General features: G+C 47.2%; 1 protein-coding gene across 1 annotated transcript in view; it reads left to right on the top strand.

Annotated features, from left to right (window-relative positions):
• LOC144826952 (embryonic protein UVS.2-like) overlaps window positions 1-24,440 on the top strand; it is a 62,466-nt gene extending 38,026 nt beyond the window's left edge. Inside the window, exons 9-13 of the mRNA XM_078685413.1 lie at window positions 1,644-1,759; window positions 3,164-3,389; window positions 4,447-4,565; window positions 15,236-15,458; window positions 24,380-24,440. Coding sequence (XP_078541539.1) covers window positions 1,644-1,759; window positions 3,164-3,389; window positions 4,447-4,565; window positions 15,236-15,458; window positions 24,380-24,390 — 695 coding nt within the window. The 3' untranslated portion in view covers window positions 24,391-24,440. The remainder of the gene's footprint in view (window positions 1-1,643; window positions 1,760-3,163; window positions 3,390-4,446; window positions 4,566-15,235; window positions 15,459-24,379) is intronic.
• The last annotated feature ends 1,177 nt before the right edge of the window (window positions 24,441-25,617 follow it).

Raw genomic sequence — 25,617 nt, 5'->3', positions numbered from 1 at the left:
ATGATAATGACCATTGGATAGGGCTCTTGGATGGGTACCACCGAAATCTAGCCTGCTTATGATAATGACGTTTTGGATGGGTAACACTGACATCTAGCCTGCTGATAAGATAATGACCTTTGGATAGGGGTTTTGGATGGGTACCACTGACATCTAGCCTGCTGATAAGATAATGACCTTTGGATAGGGGTTTTGGATGGGTCCCACTGAAGTCTAGTCTGCTTATGATAATGACCTTTGGATAGGGCTCTTGGATGGGTCCCACTGAAGTCTAGTCTGCTGATATGGGTGTTGCTGTGAGCGTTCCACCACAACTCCCACTGTTTTTTGATCCTGCCCCAGATTCACAAGGAGGTGTAAATCTGAGGCAGCGCCAAAACTAAGGTCATGCACCAGCAGGCGTTACAATGGAGAAACGAGGAGAAATGCTTTTATTTCTCCATGCTTTTGCATTCTGCAGCACACATAGAAAGAGCAAAACGCCATTAATGATTATTTATGTGCAGGAAGAGACACCTTCCTGGACATAAACAATCATTGAATATTGACGATTTGCTACTTCTATGTATGCTGCATTCAGCAGCACGCATAGAAGTAACAAATCACCATAAAGGATTGTTTATGTGCAGGAAGGGACACCTTCCTGCACATAAACAATCATTCTGTGGAAGGTAGGCACCCTTGCACTATGGTGCAAGGGTGCCTGTGTTGGCGCTAGGCAGCTCATTTTAGCGCTAGCACTAGGGAAAACACAGGGGAGCGTCGTATTGGTGTAAATACAACGCATTCCTGCATTTTGGAAATGTCGGTGCCGAAAATAGCGCAGTTCCGCTCTCCGACATTTTGTTGTAGATATGTCTCCCCAGTATCCATTCACGGATGGGATCCTTGCATTTATCCACTGGTGGGATCCCACTCTTGGTAGAATTCCATAGTTTATCCTCTGACTGGGTCCCAGTGTTCATCACCTGATGAGTTCCAAGCACAATCTACTACTTTATGGAAAAATATTCCTCTTATATTGGAGTTTCAGATGGTTTGAATGCTAGAGTTCGGCTAAGACCCTGTTTGTTCCCTTTATGCAGCTTGACATTTGGGTTCCTAGCTTTGAAAATATCCCTGCCGTTGGGTTCATTGTCCTCTTCGCATTAGGAGTTATGTGGCCTTATAGCTATACACCATGTAGCTTTCTTTGACCTGAACACTGAAGTCACTTTAGACCAGTAAAGAGGAAGTGGAGTGACAGAAAGATTCTGTTCTTCATCCAAAGTAATTTGCTTTTGCAGAGTTTCATTTTTATTTGTCTTCCAAAAAATCTATCCCACCTTTACTGGCATTTTATCTGAACCAGGACAATTTGTGTCGAAGTTCAGTGTGCCCAGTGTAGTTTTTGGTACCTACTTATATTCTTGTCTGTGCTTCCATATCATTGCTAAGATCAGCACCAGCCACAGAGATCATTGTTTAGGTCAAGGGGCTTCCTCCTGGTGGAGATATAAAGATGCCAGCTTAAATACTAGTGAATCTAACTGAGCCATTCTCAGTAGGAGCCGTTGGAGGGAGGTAACTCAACCTGTCAGGGATATTGTGCAGTTTCAAGACATTAATATTCAAAGAATCTTCCTTTTCATATTTGGTTTTAGGTGTTTGCAGCACTATTTTATCTAACCCGACCGGCACTCTGGCGTCCTCCAATAACCCTTCCTCGTACCCAAACAACGTCAACTGTGTCTACCTGATCCGAGTGCCTTCCGATAAGGTAGGTCCTTCACAGACAAGCTGATGGAGCTAGTCGCGCTTTCCTCCTGCCAGAGTCCTGAGCTGCCTAGGGGTGGGACTTAGAGTAGCGCGCTGGGTTAGGAGCTGCCTGATTGGTGGCCGAGGAAGCTGCTGAGATAGGTTTCTCTGGTTAGAGTGGTCCATGAGTGAGGAGGAGAAGGATCTGTCCATGGAATGATCTCACCAATAACATCAGCACCATAGCTGCAGAGCTTCAGAGAAGAACCAATCAGAAGGTATTATTGAGATCTACTGTAGGGCTGACACCACAGAGTAGATGGAATAAAGCTTAAAGAGAGGGTCTACAAGGGGTAACTAAGTCAGACTTTAATCATGTTCAAATCGGGCTTCAAAGAAATGTCACATGGGGGCAATAAACAAAGGTGAGAGGGAATGCCAGTGGAGTTCCCCAAAGGATATGGGCACAGAAGGATTACCTATTAATGGACAGTGTATAAGGACAAACTACTGGGGTGCACAGCGATAGGTGTCACCCCCTGAGTGTATGGTACAAGAATATTGAGTTTTGAATACAGTGCTACAAAAACATCTTAGCCAAAATATCAGCTAACAAAGTATGGTTTAGGTCAATATGTATAGGTAAGTGTAGACTTCCGGTACTTAATTCCACATTTATCTTGAGAATATATAGGTATATGGTGTCAAGGTAGGCTGATGTGAAGAGTAGTAAATCTTTACTTAGCTGTACACACTCTGGATGTTGTGATAGCTGATATTCTGGCTACAATGCTTTTGTATGTGATATTTGTCTGCTCAATATTCACCATCAACCCTTGCACAAAGCATGAGCGTCTGTTCCTAGTGTGGAAATCCTTTGTGAGATTTCATCTGAAGAGCTGCAGCCTTCTTCCTGTCATGGTCTGCTGGTGGGCATCACTCACACTCAAAGGTAGGACACAGGTGATTGTGCCCAGAGAGGTGGAGGGCCTTCCTTAAGAGCCCAATGAGGAGAGACCTGTACCATGTGCCTTGAAGCTTACCCCAGCTTAGCTTTCCTGTTACTTCTTTAAATTGACGGACAGCCCCCGCTTGGCACAGGCAACAAGAACCCAGTGTGTAACTTCTTCACAAGAGGTACCAAAGCTTTAGAACAGGTTTGGTTCCAAGTAGAGGCACCATGAGAGAAGACAGGAGGTGCAGGGACCGCATAAGGGTGTCATGTCTCTTTGAACACACAAATGAAGTTTAGTGATGGTGGCGAAGGAGGCTAGAAATAGAACAAGTCAATGCAAAATCACCGGCTGAGTCTAGTCTGCGGATAACTTAAAAAAACTGAAAATCAGTCCTTTTTAAACAAATGATGGATAGAAAGTTCTAGACACCCTGGAGGTTGTATGTCTGATGTACTGCTCTTTCTTCTCAGATTCTCCTACAGTTTGATGCCTTCGATCTCCAATCCTCCTCAAACTGCGACTCCGACTACCTCACAATTTACGATGGCGACAGTAAGGCAGCCCCAGTCTTAATCAGCAAAGCTTGCGGGACCGGACAGCTCCAGCCATTCATCTCGTCTGGAAATGAGATGCTGCTGGAGTTTGTGACGGACGGGTCCATCACCGCCAGTGGGTTCAAGGCCTCCTACAGCAGTGGTACGGTCCTTGGTGTCAGGCCGCTCTTAGTCAGGGAGCAGGAATGTAGAAGCCTCCTACAGCAATGGTATGGTCTTGGTGTCAGGCCGCTCTCAGTCAGTGAGCAGGAATGCAGAAGCCTCCTACAGCAATGGTACGGTCCTTGGTGCCAGGGTGCTCTCAGACAGGGGACGGAGGACACAGAGGCCTCCTACAGCAATAGTACGGTCCGTGGTGTCAGGGCGCTCTCAGTCATGGGAAGGAGGTTGCAAAGCACCGCTATGGCAATGGTATGTTCTTGGTGGCAGGCCACTCTCATTTAGGGAGCAGGAATGCAGAAGCCTCCTACAGCAATGGGACGGTCCTTGGTGTCACTCTCAGATTGGGGAGGAAGGAAGCAAAGGCCTTCTACAGCAATGGGGAAGGAAGCTCGCCAAGACCTCTTGTTGGGATCCAGTGAGCTGTGCTCCCAGGATATCTGGGTGTGTTGGCATAAGGCTCACTGCAGGAAGTGCTTGTTTCTCAGAGTCAATAGGCGTCTTACCATGGAATACAAGGTATCGTGGGGCCAGTACACCAACAAAATTCTGTTGAGTCTAGGGAAAGGAGCAGGGGGTGGTCATGGATTAGCGTTTTTTTGTTTCTGATTTCTCTGCCGGTGGAGTCTTGGCCACCAATGATCGGGGGGTGACAAATATCACACTGTGCACAAAATATATGGGAACACATATGATTAGTGACGTGGGAGAGTAGTGACAAGAATCTCTGAAAGTGGGGGTCCTTTATTGTCAGTGACATGAGCTCTGTTATTTACCATCCTGACAGTAAATGTGTACTTTCTGACTGGAACGCCATGTCTCCAGTTTCTTGCCATGTACCACTATTTTTGAGGACATGTGAGCTGAGGCACAAACAGCGTGCAGGCGGCATCAGGCAGGATCCTACTCCTGGCTCTGGTTTGGCACACAGTTGTGGAAGGGCTGAAGCTGAGATGTGTTTTTTGCATGCAGACTTTGTACACTCATCACCAGTGCTCTATGTGCAAAGCACTAAGATGATTTTTTCTTCTGTTTGACAGTAAAATGTGGTGGCACATTCACCAGCTCTGACGGCACCGTCTCATCCCCTAACTTCCCCAACAATTACGATTCCAACATGGACTGCGGCTTCTACATCACGGCTCCAGCTGGATCCAAGGTAAGTGCAGGAGCTACCCAATGTCATTCTAGTACTGAGAAAAAACAGAAGGTAAGCCTAGCAGACCCTGGAATCATGAAGAACCTTTTAGAAGGTTCGCCAGAGAGGGTGGTATGACATCATGACTTTCCAGGACAGCTTTAAACAAGCCTATGTGATTAATAAGCTTTTTTTGTAAGTTGTAGTTTGCTGAGTAGTTGTACAATGTTGTACAATGTAAGTTACAGAAAGTCTGTTAAAGAGTTATGACTTGTTTATGTACAAAAAGACAATATATTGGGTTGTTACTAGTGGTATTATAAAGTTGGGAGATTGGGTAAAAGGTAGAGGACAAACATAAAAAAAAACATATACCTGATAAGTAGACTTGAAAATTGTGCAGCTATGGGAATAATAGGTAAAGGGTGGATGGAAAATCATACAAGAACAGCAAAAGCACTGTTTTTGCAAATCAAAACAACAAGATTATGAAAACTAGATATAAAAGGTGCTGTTTGGTTATTGCCCATTGGTAAGATAAACAAATGAAAATTACAATGTTTAAATAAGCATTTGGGCAGTTGTGCAATATAAGTGAAAGAAACAAACTGAAAGTGAGACTGTTGTTTTATTGAGAAGTGCAAGTTTTTTTTAATTGCAGATTTCTCTTACGAAGTTTTTATTTATTTTGCTTTGCACATTTTTCTTTTATTATTGCGAAAATACTTAAGCATGAACATAAATTCTGAAACAATAATGAATTGTTAGAAATGGGATCTCTGGTTGGCTAAGGCTTGCGCCAAAGCCAGGCAGAGACCACCACTCTAGTCAGGGCAAGGGAGTTACACGCCAAAGATAACCCCTGCTCACCCCCTTAGTAGCTTGGCATGAGCAGTCAGGCTTATCCATGAGGCAATGTGTAAAGCGTTTGCACAACACACACACAACAGCAGCAACACACTAGGCACACCACAAAAGGAACTCCACAAAAGGTTATATATAAAAATAGCCTTTGTATTACCATAAACACATTAGATCATATTCACACAATTTACACTGTGCCAACTGGCACTGGGCAGTATCTACAGGGGATTATATACACATGACAGGGCCAATTGGGCCACTGTCAGAACAATCACAAAGGGAAATTAGCAAATGTAGAACATATAATAACTGTGGCATAAAATAATAATTGTAGAGCGCAGCCAGTAATTACTGGCGGAATAAGGACCTCAGCATTATCACATTAGGCATAAACACATTAAGAGGCATAAATCACGGTGCATAAATACAGCACATAACTCACATGTCCTGCGCACCTCCATAAATTACAGTATGCACCAATCACATTACGGCATAGGCATCACCGTAAAAATACATCATGTATTTACCATCATAAACCCAGTGTGCACTAAGCGTGGGCACCACACACTGAACTGGCCCTAGGCCAAGTCGCCTCTCACAGGGCTCCAACGCCCTATGTTCAACAACAGTCAGGGCTGGCTGAAATGCAGCGAAGTAAAAGTGCACAACAGATTCGGCCTAAACGTGGCAGTTGCCCACTACTTGCTGGGCAGCTGTGAAATGAGCCCTGGCACCACTGTGCCCTCTGAGCCTCTCTTTGGGACCCTAGCAGAAGATAAACAATCCCAAGTGTTGCAGCTGCCTGTGCTCTCACAGGGCAGCAGAAAGTAGGAGTTCACCACTGTACCCTGACCCCTCCCTGGGGCCCTTATGAATAAACTATGGGCACCGTTGCAGCTGCCCGCTCTCAGGTGGGGCAGCTGGTGAAAATAGCACTGGTTCCGCAGGGGCTCTAGAAGTCCACACCAGGACTCTCCCACTGGATTGGCCCCTAAGTCCCCCGGGGCCTCCTCACGACAATGTGGCCCCAAACAAAGTCCGTTCAGCAGGAGTTGGGGAGCGGGCACCGGAAATGTGCCCCGACACCCCCTCTTATGACTACACCACTGCCTTACTCACCGGGTTCTTCTGCAGCTGCACGCGGGGCTCTCCTGCAGTGGCTGCGGCTCATCTCTTCTAACCGCGGTGGGGCAGGCACCGGCAATGAGCCTCGTACCACCTCCGCCTTCTCTTTGATGGCGGCGCTTCTCCTGTGGAGCCTCCGAGGCTCCAGGCACGTGGGACGCCCCTGACGTCAGGACTCCTCTGGGGCAGACCGGTGGTCAGAACGGCCAGCACAGGAGAGCACCCGCTCCTCGGGGGCTCTCTCTCTCATCTGCAAGGCGGCCTCCTTCAGTCTACAGGAGCACGGTGTGGGTTCCCGTCCGCTTCCTGTTTCTGGGCGCTGGAGCGCGGGGTGGGCTCCCCTCTGCTCCCAGCCTTTTCGCTAGGGATTCCGTGGGCGCGGGCCTTCTCTCGGGACAGCGGAAATCCCGCCCCACGTCAGGCAACGCGCGACCTGACTTCCGGTCTTGGCACCACTGCGGTGCTCCGTCTTTCCGGGCTGCGGCAGTGATGCGGGGCAGATGAGGGATCCCCATGCCCTGTTTAAAATGATTGAGAAAAGGGGGTGGTGATGAACAGAGTGTCTGAATTAAGCAGACCACTCTTACGCAGTCCAAAGATCAGGGCTTGATCCATCACCGTTATTTAGCTCACTGCCCCATCCCAGCTCAGAACCTGGCTATATGCAAATTAGTCTGTCCCTGGCCCAGTGCATCATGGGAACAGGGCAGACCAAACTACCAAGCCAATTCTTCACCAGAAAGGATACAAGCTACCGGAGACCGGTTTCTGGAATTTCAGCCTCGTCGGCCCGGCTTACTTGAATCCTGATGGAGCAGTGAGCAAGGGACTCATGTCTGAGTATACCCTGCCACACCTATAGTGGCCAAAAACGATTGAGAAAAGGGGGTGGTGATGAACAGAGTGTCTGAATTAAGCAGACCACTCTTACCCAGTCCAAAGATCAGGGCTTGATCCATCACCGTTATTTAGCTCACTGCCCCATCCCAGCTCAGAACCTAGCTATATGCAAATTAGTCTGTTCCTGGCCCAGTGCATCATGGCAACAGGGCAGACCAAACTACCAAGCCAATTCTTCACCAGAAAGGATACAAGCTACCGGGGACCGGTTTCTGGCATTTCAGCCTCGTCGGCCCGGCTTGCTTGAATCCTGATGGAGCAGTGAGCAAGGGACTCATGTCTGAGTATACCCTGCCACACCTATAGTGGCCAAAAACGATTGAGAAAAGGGGGTGGTGATGAACAGAGTGTCTGAATTAAGCAGACCACTCTTACCCAGTCCAAAGATCAGGGCTTGATCCATCACCGTTATTTAGCTCACTGCCCCATCCCAGCTCAGAACCTGGCTATATGCAAATTAGTCTGTCCCTGGCCCAGTGCATCATGGGAACAGGGCAGACCAAACTACCAAGCCAATTCTTCACCAGAAAGGATACAAGCTACCGGGGACCGGTTTCTGGCATTTCAGCCTCGTCGGCCCGGCTTGCTTGAATCCTGATGGAGCAGTGAGCAAGGGACTCATGTCTGAGTATACCCTGCCACACCTATAGTGGCCAAAAACGATTGAGAAACGGGGGTGGTGATGAACAGAGTGTCTGAATTAAGCAGACCACTCTTACCCAGTCCAAAGATCAGGGCTTGATCCATCACCGTTATTTAGCTCACTGCCCCATCCCAGCTCAGAACCTGGCTATATGCAAATTAGTCTGTCCCTGGCCCAGTGCATCATGGAAACAGGGCAGACCAAACTACCAAGCCAATTCTTCACCAGAAAGGATACAAGCTACCGGGGACCGGTTTCTGGCATTTCAGCCTCGTCGGCCCGGCTTGCTTGAATCCTGATGGAGCAGTGAGCAAGGGACTCATGTCTGAGTATACCCTGCCACACCTATAGTGGCCAAAAACGATTGAGAAAAGGGGGTGGTGATGAACAGAGTGTCTGAATTAAGCAGACCACTCTTACCCAGTCCAAAGATCAGGGCTTGATCCATCACCGTTATTTAGCTCACTGCCCCATCCCAGCTCAGAACCTGGCTATATGCAAATTAGTCTGTCCTTGGCCCAGTGCATCATGGGAACAGGGCAGACCAAACTACCAAGCCAATTCTTCACCAGAAAGGATACAAGCTACCGGGGACCGGTTTCTGGCATTTCAGCCTCGTCGGCCCGGCTTGCTTGAATCCTGATGGAGCAGTGAGCAAGGGACTCATGTCTGAGTATACCCTGCCACACCTATAGTGGCCAAAAACGATTGAGAAAAGGGGGTGGTGATGAACAGAGTGTCTGAATTAAGCAGACCACTCTTACCCAGTCCAAAGATCAGGGCTTGATCCATCACCGTTATTTAGCTCACTGCCCCAGCCCAGCTAAGAACCTGGCTATATGCAAATTAGTCTGTCCCTGGCCCAGTGCATCATGGGAACAGGGCAGACCAAACTACCAAGCCAATTCTTCACCAGAAAGGATACAAGCTACCGGGGACCGGTTTCTGGCATTTCAGCCTCGTCGGCCCGGCTTGCTTGAATCCTGATGGAGCAGTGGGCAAGGGACTCATGTCTGAGTATACCCTGCCACACCTATAGTGGCCAAAAACGATTGAGAAAAGGGGGTGGTGATGAACAGAGTGTCTGAATTAAGCAGACCACTCTTACCCAGTCCAAAGATCAGGGCTTGATCCATCACCGTTATTTAGCTCACTGCCCCATCCCAGCTCAGAACCTGGCTATATGCAAATTAGTCTGTCCCTTGCCCAGTGCATCATGGGAACAGGGCAGACCAAACTACCAAGCCAATTCTTCACCAGAAAGGATACAAGCTACCGGGGACCGGTTTCTGGCATTTCAGCCTCGTCGTGTTTAAAATGGTCGCAGCTCCGCGCTGCAGCCAGAAAATAGAAGCGCTGCTTCTCTAAAGAAAGGCACCACCATAAAGTGGTCCTCAGGAAAGGAAGGTCAAGCGCTTCTCCAGGCAATAAAAATATAGTGCTCCCCAGGCGCTCAAGCACAAAGTCCAGATAAAGTCTTTTGGGAATGAAGGGAGGGCAAAGGCTGGGCTCAGGCAGGTAAGATCACAGGGCCCTCCAGCAGGGAGGCAGTCCCTAGTGGCAATTCCTCCTGGCGCCCAGCAGCAGCAGCAGGCCCCCCTTAAATCAGGAACAGCAGAGAGAACAACTTTCATGGGGTCACAGCCCCTTCTTTTATACACAGATTTCCTTTGTCACAAAGGTGCAGGGCAAGGGGGAAACCAGATGCAACTGGTTTGGGGGAGCTTTGGAGCACTTTGTTGTGCTCCGCTCCTCTCCCCTTTGTCAGGTGGGGGCTAGGTGCTCAGACGCACCACAGGGCGCGGAGCCAGCATTGTGGAGGGAGGGCCCAGCCCTATTCAGGTCCCGGGTGTAACTCCTCCCATCTACATGCAGATCTCCCTATTCACCACTGGGCAGACCCATCCTGGCTCCTTGAGCCAAGCACACCATCCAGCACCTGTCAATCACAAGCCAGACATGCACTCCACATCAGGCAGGCAGACACACAGCACACAGAAATGCCAACTTCTAAAAGTGGCACTTCTCCACTAGTCATAATAAATCTGCGCACACCATTGCGCAGCATTTATTCTCACAAGTTCGCACATACCAAAATCCCCCCTGCACTCCTCTCACACCAGGAATTACCATGGACACATATATCCCCCATGCATTCCAATGGGAGGGCAGGCCACTCTCCCCACACGCACACAGAGTGCGCACACACTTTACACTGCGACACAGTGCTAAAGTGCGCAGAAGCCAAAAGCTCCAAGTATCAGGTCACATTAAAAGGCAAAAAGTTTAGGGATGAACCTGCCAAAAGAGCCAAGTTCAACATGAACATATTGTAAATATTTCCACTTGCATTGTCATTGGCATTGTGTTAATTATGGTTTACTCTTTTTCTTTATTTAGACAGTACACTGTGGCATTTTTCATTATTGTGCTATATACTTTGAAGTTTGTATGTTGTAAATAATCCTGTATTTTCTCTCAAGACATTTGTCATAAGTCCTGGTGCCACTGCACCTGCTTCACTGTTGAAATCATGACACTAGTGCCTGCTAGATAACTGCTTTAAGCATGTGGAGTTGGTGTTCTTTATATTATATAACAACGAAAATACAGGAGGCTATTTTAGCAATTATTAAACTAAAATACCCGGCATAAAGCGAACTAAATTAGTCCAAGCGTTTGCCTGTTTTAAGAATGTGTCAGTTGATGTTCTTTATATTATATAACAATGAAAATGGAAGCTGGAAGCTGTTTAAATTACTTCAAAGAACTCAAACCCTTTTTAGCAATTCTTAAGTTAAAGAACTACGCATTAAATGTGAATGTAATTTATATCCACAGAAAGACGAATGGCAAACTTCCTACTATAAGGAAATAACTCCTGCTTCAGTTTACAGAGCATCGCTGAATTACACATTGCTTATTCATCCGGACAACGGAAAAAACAGCAAATGATATAACATATTTTGTGCTAGAACAATACTAACTGCACAGTAAAGGCCAGTCCAAAAAAAAGTCAGTCTTACCATCTACCTGCTTACTAAGCTAAATGCCTGGTGTTAAGAGTCGAGAACTCACATCAAAGAAAAAAAACAAAGTAGCACAAATCATATAAAGTCACCAAACACGCTTGTTCACAAAGACGAGCTTTGTCGCAATGCGACAGCAATGACCAGCAGCTGGAATTGTTTTATTTACTGCTCTTGAAACTATAGGCTGCAATCACACAACTCAAGGAATACTTTTAGAACAGGCACAGGACCGTGTTTACAGTCCAGACTCTGCAGCAGTTGTCTGGCGCTGTAATGTTATACAGAAACTGTCCCGACGGATAAAGGAGGTTAAAACATCCCTTCAGAGCACCAGGGAGCGTGCTCATGTAAAGCACTGCAATCAGTTCGTTAGAGTTTACGCGACATAACGCGCCAACAACAAACATATGACACAGAATAAAATGCAATGTTATTAGTGGAACAAAATCATAAAGAATGTGAAATGTGCCAAAGGTTCCACCCACTAAAGCAAAGGTAAACAAGCTTGTTTTACATGTGTGCAGTCAGAGGAAGATAAGTATCAGTAAACTGTGCAGCCTTAACGTAAGAACAAAGGTTCCACAACTTTTGAGCCCAGTGCCACTGCACCTGCTGCACGATTGCAATTATGACCATGGTGCCTGCAAGATATTTGTATTTGAGACTGCCTGTTTTGTAGTAGTTGTTAAATATAGCAATAATTGGTGTTTAGAGGAGTTATGACAACTTTTGGCCCTGGTGCCACTGCACCTGCTACACCATTTCAATCATGACCCAATTGCCTGCAATGTAACGGCACTTGTGAATGCCTGTTTGGTAGTAAAATATTAAGTGTTTAGTGGTGTGCCTCGAGCCTTTGGTCCCGGTGTCACTGCACCTGCTGCACCATTATGATCATGACCAAGGTGCCTGCTAGATAACTGGACTTGTGACTGTCTGTTTAGTAGTAACAATTAGCAGTAATCTGGGTTTAGTGGGATCCGTCGAGCTTTTGGCCCTGGTGCCACTGCACCTGCTGCACCATTCAAATCATGCCTCTTTTAACTGCAAGGTACCTGCACTTGTGAATGTCTGTTTAGTAGTCAAATATAGCTATATTAAGTGTTTAGTGGTGTGTCTCAAGCGTTTGCTCCCGGTGTCACTGCAACTTCTGCACCATTGTAATCATGACCCTAGTGCCTGCTAGTTAACTGCACTTGTAACTGTCTGTTTAGTAGTAAAATTTTGCAATAATCTGTGCTTATTGGGTTCCCTAAAGCTTTTGTCCCTGGTGTGACTGCACCTGCTGCACCATTTATATCCAGCCCTTCTTAACTGTAAGGTAGCTACAATGGTGACTGCCTGTTTAGTAATAAAATATAGCAATATTAGGTGGTTAGAGGGACATAACGAAATGTAAATAGTACGCAGCGTTAACCAAAAGAAAAAAAAATTCAAACCACAAATGCGGATGGGAATGAGTAGTTAGGCCATAGGAAATTGATAAGAAAGACACCAAAGGGAGGATGGGAACAACATATAGAAAAGGAGGAAAGTAAACCGGCAAGCATATGGGCCAATAAAATGTGAAGGTGGGTTGCAAGTCCTTTTTAAGATATATTAAAAACATAGGGAGCATGGCTAACAGCCGAAGGTGGCTGATGCGTAATCTGTGTGTTCCTGGACCCAGGCCCCAATATCCTTCTTTTATCCTATGCCTACGTGCAGCATCAGGCTCCTACTCAGACCTGGAGCGGTACCGTGCTGTGCACTGACACCCCTGGCGGGCGTTTAGTGTGTGAAATAAGGCCTGACCACTAAAAACTCCTATACCTCACTGCGCTGACAACATGGTGGGCACACGAGTGAACTCGAAGGTTGCAGTATAAGAGCGACCCAGGCAGCCCCCAGTGCTCCTCACCCCACAATCAGCTATACCCAACAACGGGGCGGCATAGCTGACGCAACTGGGTTCGGCACAATTGGACTGCTGCCGAGCATTTCTGCTGTACGAGTGGGCCGGATGCAGTCATGCCCGGCTCCGCGTTTCGGCCTATATACTCCCCAGCTACCCCCGCCGCCGCACTGACTAAGGTGAGGAGAGGCCCTGGATCTGACCACGTGGGCATCTGGGATGACTGTGACTGAATGCCTGGGGTGGAGATGTGATGCATTGAATTCAAGTGCCCTGATCTGGCATTAGCGCTCGGGGATTTGCTTTCGCTGTACCGGAGGATCTATTGCAGACCGGTCTGCACCTGCAGAATGCCACCCTGATTCCTTGGGCTACCCCCCCTCTATTAGGGAACCTCTCGGAACATCCCTGTGAAACCCTGGTATCATTACTGAATACAAAATATAACATTCTCAGTAAAATTCTGGCCTGCCGACTGCTCCCATTACTCCTGCACTTGATCCACATAGATCAATGTGGTTTTGTTCCCAGACGCATCACCTCCTTGATCATGAAGTGCCTGTTTGTAATAATGGACATAGCCCAAGACCGCCACCCATATGCCGGCTGCCTTTCCGTAGATATCTAACAAGACTTTGATACCCTATGCTGGGAATCCCATGCTTGCTGCTTTGATTCGCTACGGGATACCCCCGGCTTATATCCGGTGGGTGAAACTACTATATTCAGGGCACAAGTCGTAAAAAAAGAAGTGGGGGGACGCTGTCACCGGAAGTGACGTGACAACAGGAAGTGACGTCATGAAAGGTGCCGAGCTCCTCGTCCCAGAGAGGCCAAAGAGTGAAGTTCAGCTGTTTGGCTATATCCATCACCTACGGCCAGAGCCAGAACTGATCCCCATATCTTCGATCCCTACCAGGTGTCTCGCGGCACTCAGCAGGGTAGCCCTGTTTCCCCACCCCTCTTAATATTGGCGGATGAGCCAATCGCGCAGGGGATCCGTCAGATGGTGGACCACAGCGGGGTCACTTTAGACCCAGTGGTGCATTCCATGTCTCTATATGCCAATGACATGCTTCTGTATTTCAAAGACCTCCGGGAGGGCAAATTAGAGATAGCCAAGTTGCTGTCCTTCTTTGGCCACTTGTCAACACTGCAAATTAATGCATATAAATCTTGTGCTTACTTCTTTACTAATACATATACAGAGCCCACATTTGGATTTGGTGACACACAACTACAAACAGCACAAAGCACCTTTTGCTACCTTGGGATTCAGATATACCACAAAATACAAGACCTATTGGGGGGCAACCTCATACATACGATTAACAGACTGATATCTCATGTGTCGTTTTGGGTCACATTACCCCTGTCGATACAGGGCCGTCTGTCCCTGGCATAAATGCTGATGTCGCTAACTTGCCCTGCTTGCTGTACCACTATGTGAATTTACCGATGATTATACCGGCATGGGTGTTTAAACTGTTGAACACCATACTGATTGATTTCACATGGGAGAGGGGACCCCGCAGAGTCAGCTACATAAACTGCAGTTACCAGCATCCAGGTGCGGCATGGGGGCTCCAGACTTCAAAGCATATTTTATAACTGACCAACTACAGTGGCAGGATAGTGATGGTAAATAAGAGCTAAAACATACTTCTGTTTCCTTATGTCATGCTGCCACCTACTGGCAGGAGAGTGATGGTAAATAAGGGCTAATGCATACTTCTGTTTCCTTATGTCATGCTGCCACCTACTGGCAGGAGAGTGATGGTAAATAAGGGCTAATGCATACTTCTGTTTCCTTATGTCGCACTGCCCCCTGCTGGCTGGATAGTAATGTTAAATAAAGGCTAAAACATACTTCTCCTTTCTTATGTCACATTGCCTGCTCCTGGCAGGACAGTGATGGTAAATAAAGGGCAACGCATAATTCTCGTTCCTTATGTCACACTGCCTCCTGCTTACAGGACAATGATAGTAAATAAGGGCTAATTTATACTTCGGTTTTCTTATGTCACACTGCCCCCTGCTGTCAGGACAGTGATGGTAAATAAGGGTGAATTATACTTCTCCTTCCTTATGTCACACTGCCCCCTACTGGCATATGAGAGGTGTTAAGAAACGACTGTCACATAGTTTTCATCCAGATCGCACACTGCCTCCTGCTGGCACGACAGAGGTACTATTTATTGACTAACACATACTTCTTATTTACATCCTGCAGGTCTCATTGACATTCACATCTATTGGCCTTGAACCTAATCCTACGTGCAACGCTGATTCCTTGTCTATTTTCGATGGTGCCAAGACCACCTCCCCACTTATTGGCAAATACTGCAAATCCATGCCAGTCGCACCAGTGACTTCCACCGGGAGCTCCCTTCTGCTCCAGTTCCACAGTGATGGCTCATTGAACATGAAGGGATTCCAGGCCACCTACACCTTCGGTAAGTTTATCTGCAGTAAATAGACTACTGGCTCTTCATCACTGAGGCTAGGCACAGCAGGTAGGTGTCTGTTCTTATCTGAAAAGAAGTGTCAGAAGGCCTGTGTGGCACCATGGCATGTGCTCTGCTTTACTGTGCATGGTGTTAGCCTGTACCCTCTGGATGCTGAGCCTGTGCAGAAGAGATACCCAATGCTCTATCACGAATAAAGTGTGTACAAAGAGCACAAGTTGGCACTGTAGTCCACCCATTAATCACAGGGGTCAAGAAGGGGCCTTTCTTGCCTTAAGGGTCAGTTGAAGATATTCACACACACGGTACATGGAATGGATGTAAAGGTTTGACCCTAGTGCATTGGAAGGCTGAACCACACACATGTCCACCAATACTTAAACAAAGTTCCAACACATGGGACCTTACTTTGTGAAAGTCCTTCCTGGGCTGTCACATGTGATGTAAACTAGTGAAAGGTTGTGCAACTTAGATCAGACAGCAAGACTCAATAAATAGGGGAACAATGGCATGGAAACTATAAATGCAAGTATAAAATTACCTTAAAGATTCAGGTTTCAAAGTCAGCATGTGAAAGATTGCTGAGGTCTGACCAATGAGCACCACTGAGTAAAGGATTGAGACTGGTGTGGTAGCAGCAGAAAAGGATTAGCTTAATGTATACTATATACATAAATGATTCTTGAATACCTGAGAGCTCTGAAATAGATTTCCATTCACTCCTGAAGTCAGGGTGTGGGGTTCAGATACACTTCCAGATACAGCTGTGGCCACTGATGGACCCTTTCACATCTCCGAGGATGCCCATCACAAAAGGCACTAGTGCCAATTAATCAATAAACTCATCTCCCACATCTAACTTCAGCAGTAGTGACATGTCGAAGGGTACTGCTCCTGATCAATAAATAGCCTCGTCTCCCACCATTTAACTCTGGTAGTAGTGACGTGTGTCAGGATACTCGTACATATTAATACATATCCTCCACTCCCACCATCTAACTCAGGTAGTAGTGACATACGTCGAAGGACACTAGTGCCAATCAATAAATAGCCTTGTCTCCCACCATCTAACTCTGGTATGAGTGATTTCCCTTTCAGTGGAAGACAAAGGGGGTCATCTAGCAGTTGGTGGAGTGACAGCTTAGACCTCTGAAATAGTTTTCCACTCACTCCTGAAGTCAGGGTGTGGGGTTCAGATACACTTTCAGATACCGCTGTGGCCACTGCTGGACCCTTTCACATCTCCCAAGGATGCCCATCACAAAAGGCACTAGTACCAATTAATAAATAGCCTTGTCTCCCACATCTAACTTGAGTAGTAGTGACATGTTGAAGGGCACTAGTGCCAATTAATCAATAGCCTTGTCTCCCACATCTAACTTCAGTAGTAGTGAAATGTCGAAGGGCACTAGTGCCAATTAATAAATAGCCTTGTCTCCTGTAAGAAGTTAGCCTGGCATATGATGTCCACTATTCTAGCGGGCACCTTGCACTAGTCTAAACGACCCTTATTGATGGTGGTTGTAAAGTCAACCTTATAGATAAGCTATCCTAGTAGTAGCATGAACCAGCAGTCATAGGCTAAGACTTCAGAGAACATGTGAAGCAAGCTGTTTTACCAACTATAATCCCTTGAATACCAAATGAAAGGACACCACACAAGGTATATATCAAATATATATGTATTTATTTCTAACACAATCCCTCTGCACTCTTTATGAGGTCAGAGGTAAAAGTACATCACAAGATACTCAATTAGCATACAATAAGTTGCACAAATACAGTTATGCCCTTGGGGCCTCACAAACCATATACTAAGTAAATGACACTAGAGCCAGTTAATAAATAGCCTTGTCTCCCACATCCAACTTCAGTAGTAGTGACATGTGTCAAAGGGCACTAGAGCCAGTTAATAAATAGCCTTGTCTCCGACATCCAACTCCAGTAGTAGTGACATGGCAAAGGGCACTAGTGCCAATTAATAAATAGCCGTGTCGGGAGGAGCCAAGCTCGCGAGCGTAATGGTCGCCTTTTAGCTCGGCTCCCGCAGCCCTCCGGCCTGATCATGTATCCTGTATAATATCCTGTCCGGAGACGACACATTATCGGACAATCGGAAACGGAACACCTCGCTGGTACTCACCATTTGGCCCGGAGGTCTCGACGTGCAACGGCTCCGAAGTTGTGCCCTCCGCAAGACCGGGGCCTCCGTGGAACCTAGACCAGGACCTAGCCTGTGGGGTCCGACGACTGTCGGCCCCGGTCGGGAGAGTGAACCAATGATGAGAGCCGTTGTGCGAAAATCCCGGCGATCCTGACCCGGGCCTGCCCTGGTGACCGCGTGGCTGATGTGGGTGAGATGCACCGGGGACTGATTCTGTGAAGGGGTCCTCCCCCCGCCGCTGCTTTGACCGGCGGCCCTGGACCTCGGCGCCCGGACTCTGCTTGTTGGGGGCGCCGGTGCTGGTGTAGGCGGAGACCCGCATTGGGCGGACATCCTTTCGGCACCAAGGCTGCCATTGCTGGGAACCCCCCGGAGCTCTGTGAAGTCCTACATTTTTTAACTGTTTTTTGGGGGTCGCGGAGGGCGGCGGCTGGGCTGACTTCGCAAAATGGCGGCCGACCCTCTGAAACATGAATCGCCTTGTGGCGGCGGGCTTGGGTTGCCTAATTGCGTGGGGGTCCGGTCTAGTGAGCGAGAGCTTACGGTCAGAAATATCCTGGAAGCTCTGAGAGCCCTGCGCGCATCCCTGACCCCCGATATCCCTGTGAGTCCGCCGCGATCTGCCGCCATTTTGAGCAGCCGTTTCTTCTTGCCGCCCCCTTGTTTCAGTGACTCCGTTGTCTCGCCCCCCTCTATGGTCGCAAGTGTTGCTGCCGCTGATCGAAGATCATTTTGTGTGCCGGTGACTTTGGAGCTCCCTGTTTTTCGAGGTTCTGACCCCGGGGACTTGGACATTGTGCCGCGGCCCTGTTCGGCTCGGATGCCTAGAAGTATTGGTGGACTGCCGCCTGCACCTGCTCCGATGGCTTCGCCTTTGTTTACTACGGAGACCCCCTCGCCTTCCCAAGCGGCGAAACTGAACTCCTGTTCTTCATCACCCGTGCTGCGATCGCTGATGCATTTAAACTCTCTGCTCGGACTTTTGCTCACTTGCGGACTGATTTACCCCCCATGTCTACATGGTAGTCAACATTTTTTTCGATTGTGTGCTGGTTTTGTATTGAATATCACATTCTACACTGTCATGCTGTGGGTGGGATTTGTGGTTCGGAAGGGATGGGGGTGATATGCACGACTCCTGGTTGATTATTGGTATACGACTTAGTGGCGCAGTTGTTTGTACCCATAGAGCGGTGGGTAGTCCCCTCCTCTGTAAGTTTTATGGCGCTTGATGGGGTGTTGTCCTGGTCTGTTTTTTGTTGCGATTGTCTGGTTGGGCGGAGGGCGGCGGCCGACCATATTGATTTCTGTTCTTATGCTCCTCCCTCCTGTTTTCTTTATTTTTGTTTCTGTTTCTTTTTGTCTCGTTCTTCTCTCTTTCTTTCTTGCTATATTTCGGGTTCTGGTTTAGGGCGACAGGCACGCTGTCTGAAGGGTAGGCCATAGCCTTCTACAGGGGTGCAGGGTGGGTTGGGTGGGTTGGGTTCTATTTGTTGTTTGTTTTATGGTTCTATGGCCCTTTTGTATCTCTTTATAGTAATGTCGCGTCTGTCCTTGCCTCCCGTGGTGTGTTTGGGGTGAGGTGTGTGGCGTCGTTAACCCTCCTTTTATGGGTCGGTTGCATTTCTTCTCGATTGCTGTACCCTCACTGGTGCTGATACTCCTGTTTTCTCCTGTACTCCCGCCACGGGACGCCTGTGTCGGCGTGTCTTCTTTCTTTCGTTTTTGTATTTCATTTCTTTTTCTCATTGTTCCGTCTTGTTCTCCTCCCCTCCCCCTCTTTCCCCCCCCCCCCCCTTCCCCCTCCTTTCCTCGCCCCCGTCCCCCTCCCTCCATTTTCCTAGAGGTCACTATGACGGGTTAGTTTTGGTGTAATGTTTCTCCGATCCCTCTGTTCTGGCTTAGCTGTGGTTTGGGTGGTGGGCATGTAACGATGATACTGTTCAAGTGTCGATTATGTCTAAATTATCCCGATCTTCCTGTGTGAATTGTGTTGCCTCTTCTGTATTGTGGCCCCATACCCCCCTATTGTCGCTGAGGCTGGTTCTGGGACTTCGGACGTCTCTACATTGAAAGTGAGCCTGTCATATGCCTTATCCCCATATTATAAAATTAACCTTTTTTGCTCCTGTGTCTTGGCCCTCTGGTTCCTAGGTATATTCTCCTTTTTTACGATTGTATTGCCTCTGCTTCTTGCTGCTTGACTCTGTAATGTGTGCCTTGGAACTTCTGATTGTTTTACGTATTGAGGCCGGCCGATTTGGTTGTAGGCCTAGACTTGTATATCCTTTTGACGCTAATAAAGGTTTAAAACAAATAAATAAATAAATAAATAAATAAAATAAACAGCCGTGTCTCCCACCAAATTACTCTGGTAATAGTGACATGAATCGAAGGACACTAGTACATTTTAATAAATATCCTACTCTCCCACCATCTAACTCTGGATGTAGTGACATGTGTGAAAGAGCACTAGTGCCAATCAATAAATAGCCTTGTCTCCCCAGTCTCATTCTGGTAGTAGTGACACGTGTGTAAGGGCACTAGTGCCAATTAATAAATAGCCTCATCTAGCACAATCTAACTCTGGTAGTAGTGACGTGTGCCAAGGGTACTGGCACCAATTAATAAACAGCCTTGTCTCCCACATCTAATTTCAGTAGTAGTGACATTTCGAAGGGCACCAGTACCAGTTAATAAATAGCCTCTTCTTTCACCATCTAGTTCTGGTAGTAGTGACGTGCGTCGAAGGGCACTAGTGCCAATTAATAAATATCGATGTCTCCTTCCATCTAACTCTTGTAGTAGTGACATGTGTCTTGAAGCACTAGTGTCAGTTAATAACTATCCTCCTCCACGACTATCTAACTCTGGTAGTAGTCACATGCGTTGAAGGGCAGAAGTGGCAATTAATGAATGGCCTCGTCACCCACCATCTAACTTTGGTAGTAGTGATGGGGCACTAGTTCCAGTTAATAAATAGCCTTGTCTACCACAATCTAACTCTTGAAGTAGTGACATGTGTCTTGGGGCAGTAGTGCCAATTAATAAATAGCCTCGTCACCCACCATCTACCTTTGGTAGTAGTGACATGTGATGGGGCACTAGTTCCAGTTAATAAATAGCCTTGTCTACCACAATCTAACTCTTGAAGTAGTGACATGTGTCTTGGGGCAGAAGTGCCAATTAATAAATAGCCTCGTCTCCCATCATCTAACTCTAGTAGTAGTGACGTGTCGAAGGGCACTAGTGCGAATTAATAACTAGCCTTGTCTCCCACCATCTAACTCTGGTAGTAGTGACATGTGTCAAGGGGCATTAGTGCCAATAAATAACTAATCTCATCTCCCACCATCTAACTCTAGTAATAGTGGCGTGTGTCAAAGGGCAGTAGTGCCAATTCATAAATAGCCTCGTCTCCACCATCTAACTCTGGTAGCAGTGGCATGTGTCAAAGGGCAGTTGTGCCAATTAATGAATAGCCTAGTCTCCACCATCTAACTCTAGTAGGAGTGGCATGTGCCAAATGGCAGTAGTGCAAAATAATAAATAGCCTCGTCTCCACCATCTAACTCTGGTAGTAGTGACATTTGTTGAAGGACACTAGTGCATAGTAATACATAACCACCTCTCCCACCATCTAACTCTGGCAGTAGTGACATGTGTCGAAGGACGCTATTACATATTAATACATTACCACCTCTCCCAACATCTAACTCTAGTAGTAGTGGCATGTGTCAAAGGGCAGTAGTGCCAAATAATAAATAGCCTTGTCTCCACCATCTAACTCTGGTAGTAGTGGCATGTGTCAACGGGCTGTAGTGCCAATTATTAAATAGCCTTGTCTCCACCATCTAACTCTGGTAGTAGTGGCATGTGTCAAAGGGCAGTAGCGCCAATTAATAACTAGCCTCCTCTTCCACCATCTAACTCTGGTAGTAGTGACGTGTCTAAGGGCACTAGTGCCAATTACTAAATAGCCTCGTCTCTCACCATCTAACTCTGGTAGTAGTGACATGTGTCGAACACACTAGTACATATTAACACATAACCACCTCTCCCACCATCTAACCCTGGTAGTAGTGGCATGTGTCAAAGAGCAGTAGTGCCAATTAATAAATAGCCTTGTCTCCACCATCTAACTCTAGTAATAGTGACGTGTGTCATAGGACACTAGTGCCAATTAATAAATATCCTCCTCTTCCACTATCTAACTCTGGTAGTAGGGACATGTGTTGAAGGGCAGTAGTACATATTAATAAATATCCTCCTATCCCACCATCTAACTCTGGTAGTAGTGACGTGTGTCATTGTCCTTTCAGTGGAAGACAAAGGGGTAATTTAGCAGTTGGCATAGAGCAATCCTGCTGCCTATTGGCATTTCAGGGCCTTGCACGTCTCCTGTAGATGTCCAGTAAAGTCCGGCACGGGTGCCAGTTAATAAATGACCTCGTCTCCCACTATCTAACTCTGGTAGTAGTGATGTGTCACGGGGCACTGGTGCCAATTCATAAATATCCTCCTCTCCCACTATCTAACTCTGGTGGTAGTAGTGATGTGTGCCAAAGGGCACTAGTACATATTAATAAATAGCCTCGTCTCCACCATCTAACTCTAGTAGTAGTGACGTGTGTCGAAGGGCACTAGTACATATGAATAAATATCCTCCTCTCCCACCATCTAATTCTAGTAGTAGTGACGTGTGTCATTGTCCATTCAGTGGAAGACAAAGGGGGTCATCTAGCAGTTGGCACAGAGCAGTCCTGCTGCTCATTGGCATTTCAGGGCCTGGCGCGTCTCCTGTGGATGCCCAGTAAAGACGGGCACTGGTGCCAGTTCATAAAAAGCCTCCTCTCCCACCATTGTAATATGGAAGGCAAAGGGGACCATGTCAAGGAAATTGGTTTTGTCTGTTTTTTGTAATAAATCTCTGCTTTGAGGGCTTGTTTGTGAGAAGCAAAAAAGAATGCTGCTGCAAACGTTACATCTAATTAGGGTGGGTGCTCTGCCTGCCAGGGCATGGGTGGAGGTGGTAACTCCTTCAGGCACTGACTGCTGGTGTCTGAATGACCCCAAAGTGCTGCTGACCAACTCTATCATGGGGCTGGGCTCAATTATTAACAAGCATTGGCATAGCCAATATGTCTTGCCTTTGGGACCTTATAAGTGTTTAGGGGGGTGGCACCACGGCCAACGGGGGGCGGGGGGGAATGAAAGGCACGGTGCAGAGTGAGTGGATGAGAGCTAACTGTGCAGTGTGAGTGGGCAGAAGTATATAGTGTCTGGTGAGTGCTTGGGACTAGACAGTGCAGGGCGATGGTGTAGGGTGAGTACTTAGAAGCAGGCGGTGCATGGTGAGTGCGTGAAAGCAGGCGGTGCAGGGTGAGTGTGCAGGAATAGACGGTGCAAGGTGTATCAGGCGCCAACTGTGCTGCTGGGCAGATGGCGGAGAGTGAGTGCATAGGAGCAGGTGGCACAGGGTAATAAGTTCTCAGGAGCAGACCGTGCATGGTGAGAGCATGGGAGCATATGGCGCAGGTTAACTGCGAAAGAAGCAGTCGATGCAGGATGTCAGGAGCAGACGGTGAAGGGTGAGTGTCAGGAGTAGGGTGTGCAGGATGTCAGGGGCAGTTTCTGCACGGTGAGTGAGCGCAGCCAGTAGTGAGTGAGCGCAACCCTGCTGCTGGAAGAGCCAGGTCAGCCTGGTTTGTTCTTGTCTCCCGGTTGGCTGAGTTCAGACTCGGTCAATTGATTTGAATGTAACAAAAAAGGAAAACATTCCCGTCCCCACTAGGCCGCTGGCGTCACTGGAGCAGAACCGAGCCCGGTCCTTTAACTCATCGATGGCGCTGCGGATGATGGGAATTAGGTGGCATTAATGATGGCGGAGCTGTCAGCGGGGCTTGTTTACTAAGCTGGGAGCTTCGCTCGTGCCTTTGCAGAATCGCAACTTTAACAGCCGCGGGCCGCACTTGTGTTGTGAATTAAATTATTTTGTTCATTCCAGCTGAATGGATGGTTTAAAGGGACCCCCTTGTGTGATTTTGTGCCCACCGTGCACACTACAGGGTTGAGAGGGCACAAGCGCCCCGCCGCAGCACCTACATCGGCCCCAAAAGTTAAAGTTGACAAGTACTCGTGCATGGTGATTGCGCTAAGGATGCCTGTAGACGATAGATAGAATCCTCGGAATGGCGCGATTCACAAAAACAGGATCCTCTAAAAATAAAAAATGGACAAAATAATGTAATTAGCAAGACAAGCGTGGGCCGCTGCCGCGAAAGTATCGATTCTTCGAAGGCAGGAGCGAAGCTCCCAGCTAAGTAAAACGAGGAGGAGGGGAGGCAGCAGCAGGGGGAGGGGAGAGAGGAGGGGGCCTTTCCCTTGTGGGAGCGAACAGGAACCATCTGTTTGTAATTAACATATGGTTTGAATGCTCGCTCACGCAAGGGAATCGCCAAACGTGTACGCGTTGCCATTCAAAGCAATGCAACGCGTGTACGTTTTTTGCCTGCAAAGCTGAAGCGATTACTAAAGGTCTTTATCCTAAGCGGCGCATGCTCGCTGCGTAGGCGAGACCTAAAAAAACCTGTACAATCCATTCATATTTTATATAATCAAATTATATACCAATAATCACCACAATACATTTGCATTGCACATATTCATTGGGGATCATGAAAACCTGAGTGAGTTTTACTATTCAGTCTACAACTCATATGTGTTTTTCCATATTTACTTGCAGTGAGCGCCTAACCCAGGAGAAGCTGACATGCCACAGCTTCACAGAAGGCCATGACCCCGGAAGTACACCTATTCCACATGAAGAATGGGTGGATGGCTTAAGGGCTGCATTTGTTTCTCTCTGAGTCTCAGTTTTTGGTTGCCCTGCTTCTCCCACTTGTTGAACATGTGGCATTTGTTCCGTTGCGTGTTGTCATGACAGGTAGTCAGAAGCTCGTCGCCAGCACTGGTCGCAACAGTGAACCGAGTATTTGCAACCTGCCTGTCATCTGGTTCCTGGCTCGCCAGTGATGTATCTGATGGTGAATTATACTAAGTGTGAAATGTTACGCTGATGTGAAGTGAAATAAAGACATAAAATAAAGTGTTGACTCTTGCTGATCATGTAACAAAACCAGCTGTATATTGGAAGGTTGGGCACTGCCCTTCTAACTGGGGTCTCCTATTTCTGGGAGAGAGAGGAGAGAGAAAGTGAGAGAGAGGGGAGAGAGAAAGTGAGAGAGAGAGAGAGGAGAGAGAGAGAATGTGTGTGTCTGTGTGTGTGTGTGTGTGTGTGTGTGTGCATGCATGTGTGTGTGTCTACAGTTATGACTTTTAAAATATTAGACTCTTTCTAGTGCTTAGAAACCAATAGTGCCACTTCTGGACATTTGGTCACCTCTGAACGGGACTATCACTTTTGTTTACCGAAACAGACGAATGGAGTTGTTTTGTGTAAGTTACTAACCGATTTAGTCAAATATTTTGTAAATACGGCTTCTTGAAAAAAACCTTGTAAAGGAGGGATTAGTCGGCGCTGCAGGGGCCGGCCAGGTGACGTCAAAGGTGTCGCACTGGGATTGGTCCTCGTGACCAAGACAGGGCAGAGAGCTGATTGGTGCATCACGAAAAGCAGCAAAACTATTGGTTAAGCACTAAAGAGACGTATCTTGTTCTAATCGGTACATTAGTGTAAACCGCGCTGTGATAGGTTGGTGTTACGGAACAGCAACAGGAAAGTGCGTGATCTTTTGAAAGACAGGGATTTTACAGAAAAATGGATTACTATTACGGAGAGGAAAGGAAGAAACCTCCATGGTTTGCGAAATTGAAAAGTGTGTTTGTAAAGGAAAAGGCGATAGTCACAAGGGAGGGAAAATTACTTCCTCCGCCAAAAACGCCTGCTTCCTATATGTTGTCAAAATATGGTTACCATACGTGTGTTTGGTTAGAGAATTGGGTAAGATATACCAGAAACGA

This window comes from Lissotriton helveticus, chromosome 4_1 (genome assembly GCF_964261635.1).
Source record: "Lissotriton helveticus chromosome 4_1, aLisHel1.1, whole genome shotgun sequence".
Taxonomy (NCBI): Eukaryota; Metazoa; Chordata; class Amphibia; order Caudata; family Salamandridae; genus Lissotriton; species Lissotriton helveticus.
This window is presented reverse-complemented; position numbering and strand designations above follow the sequence as displayed.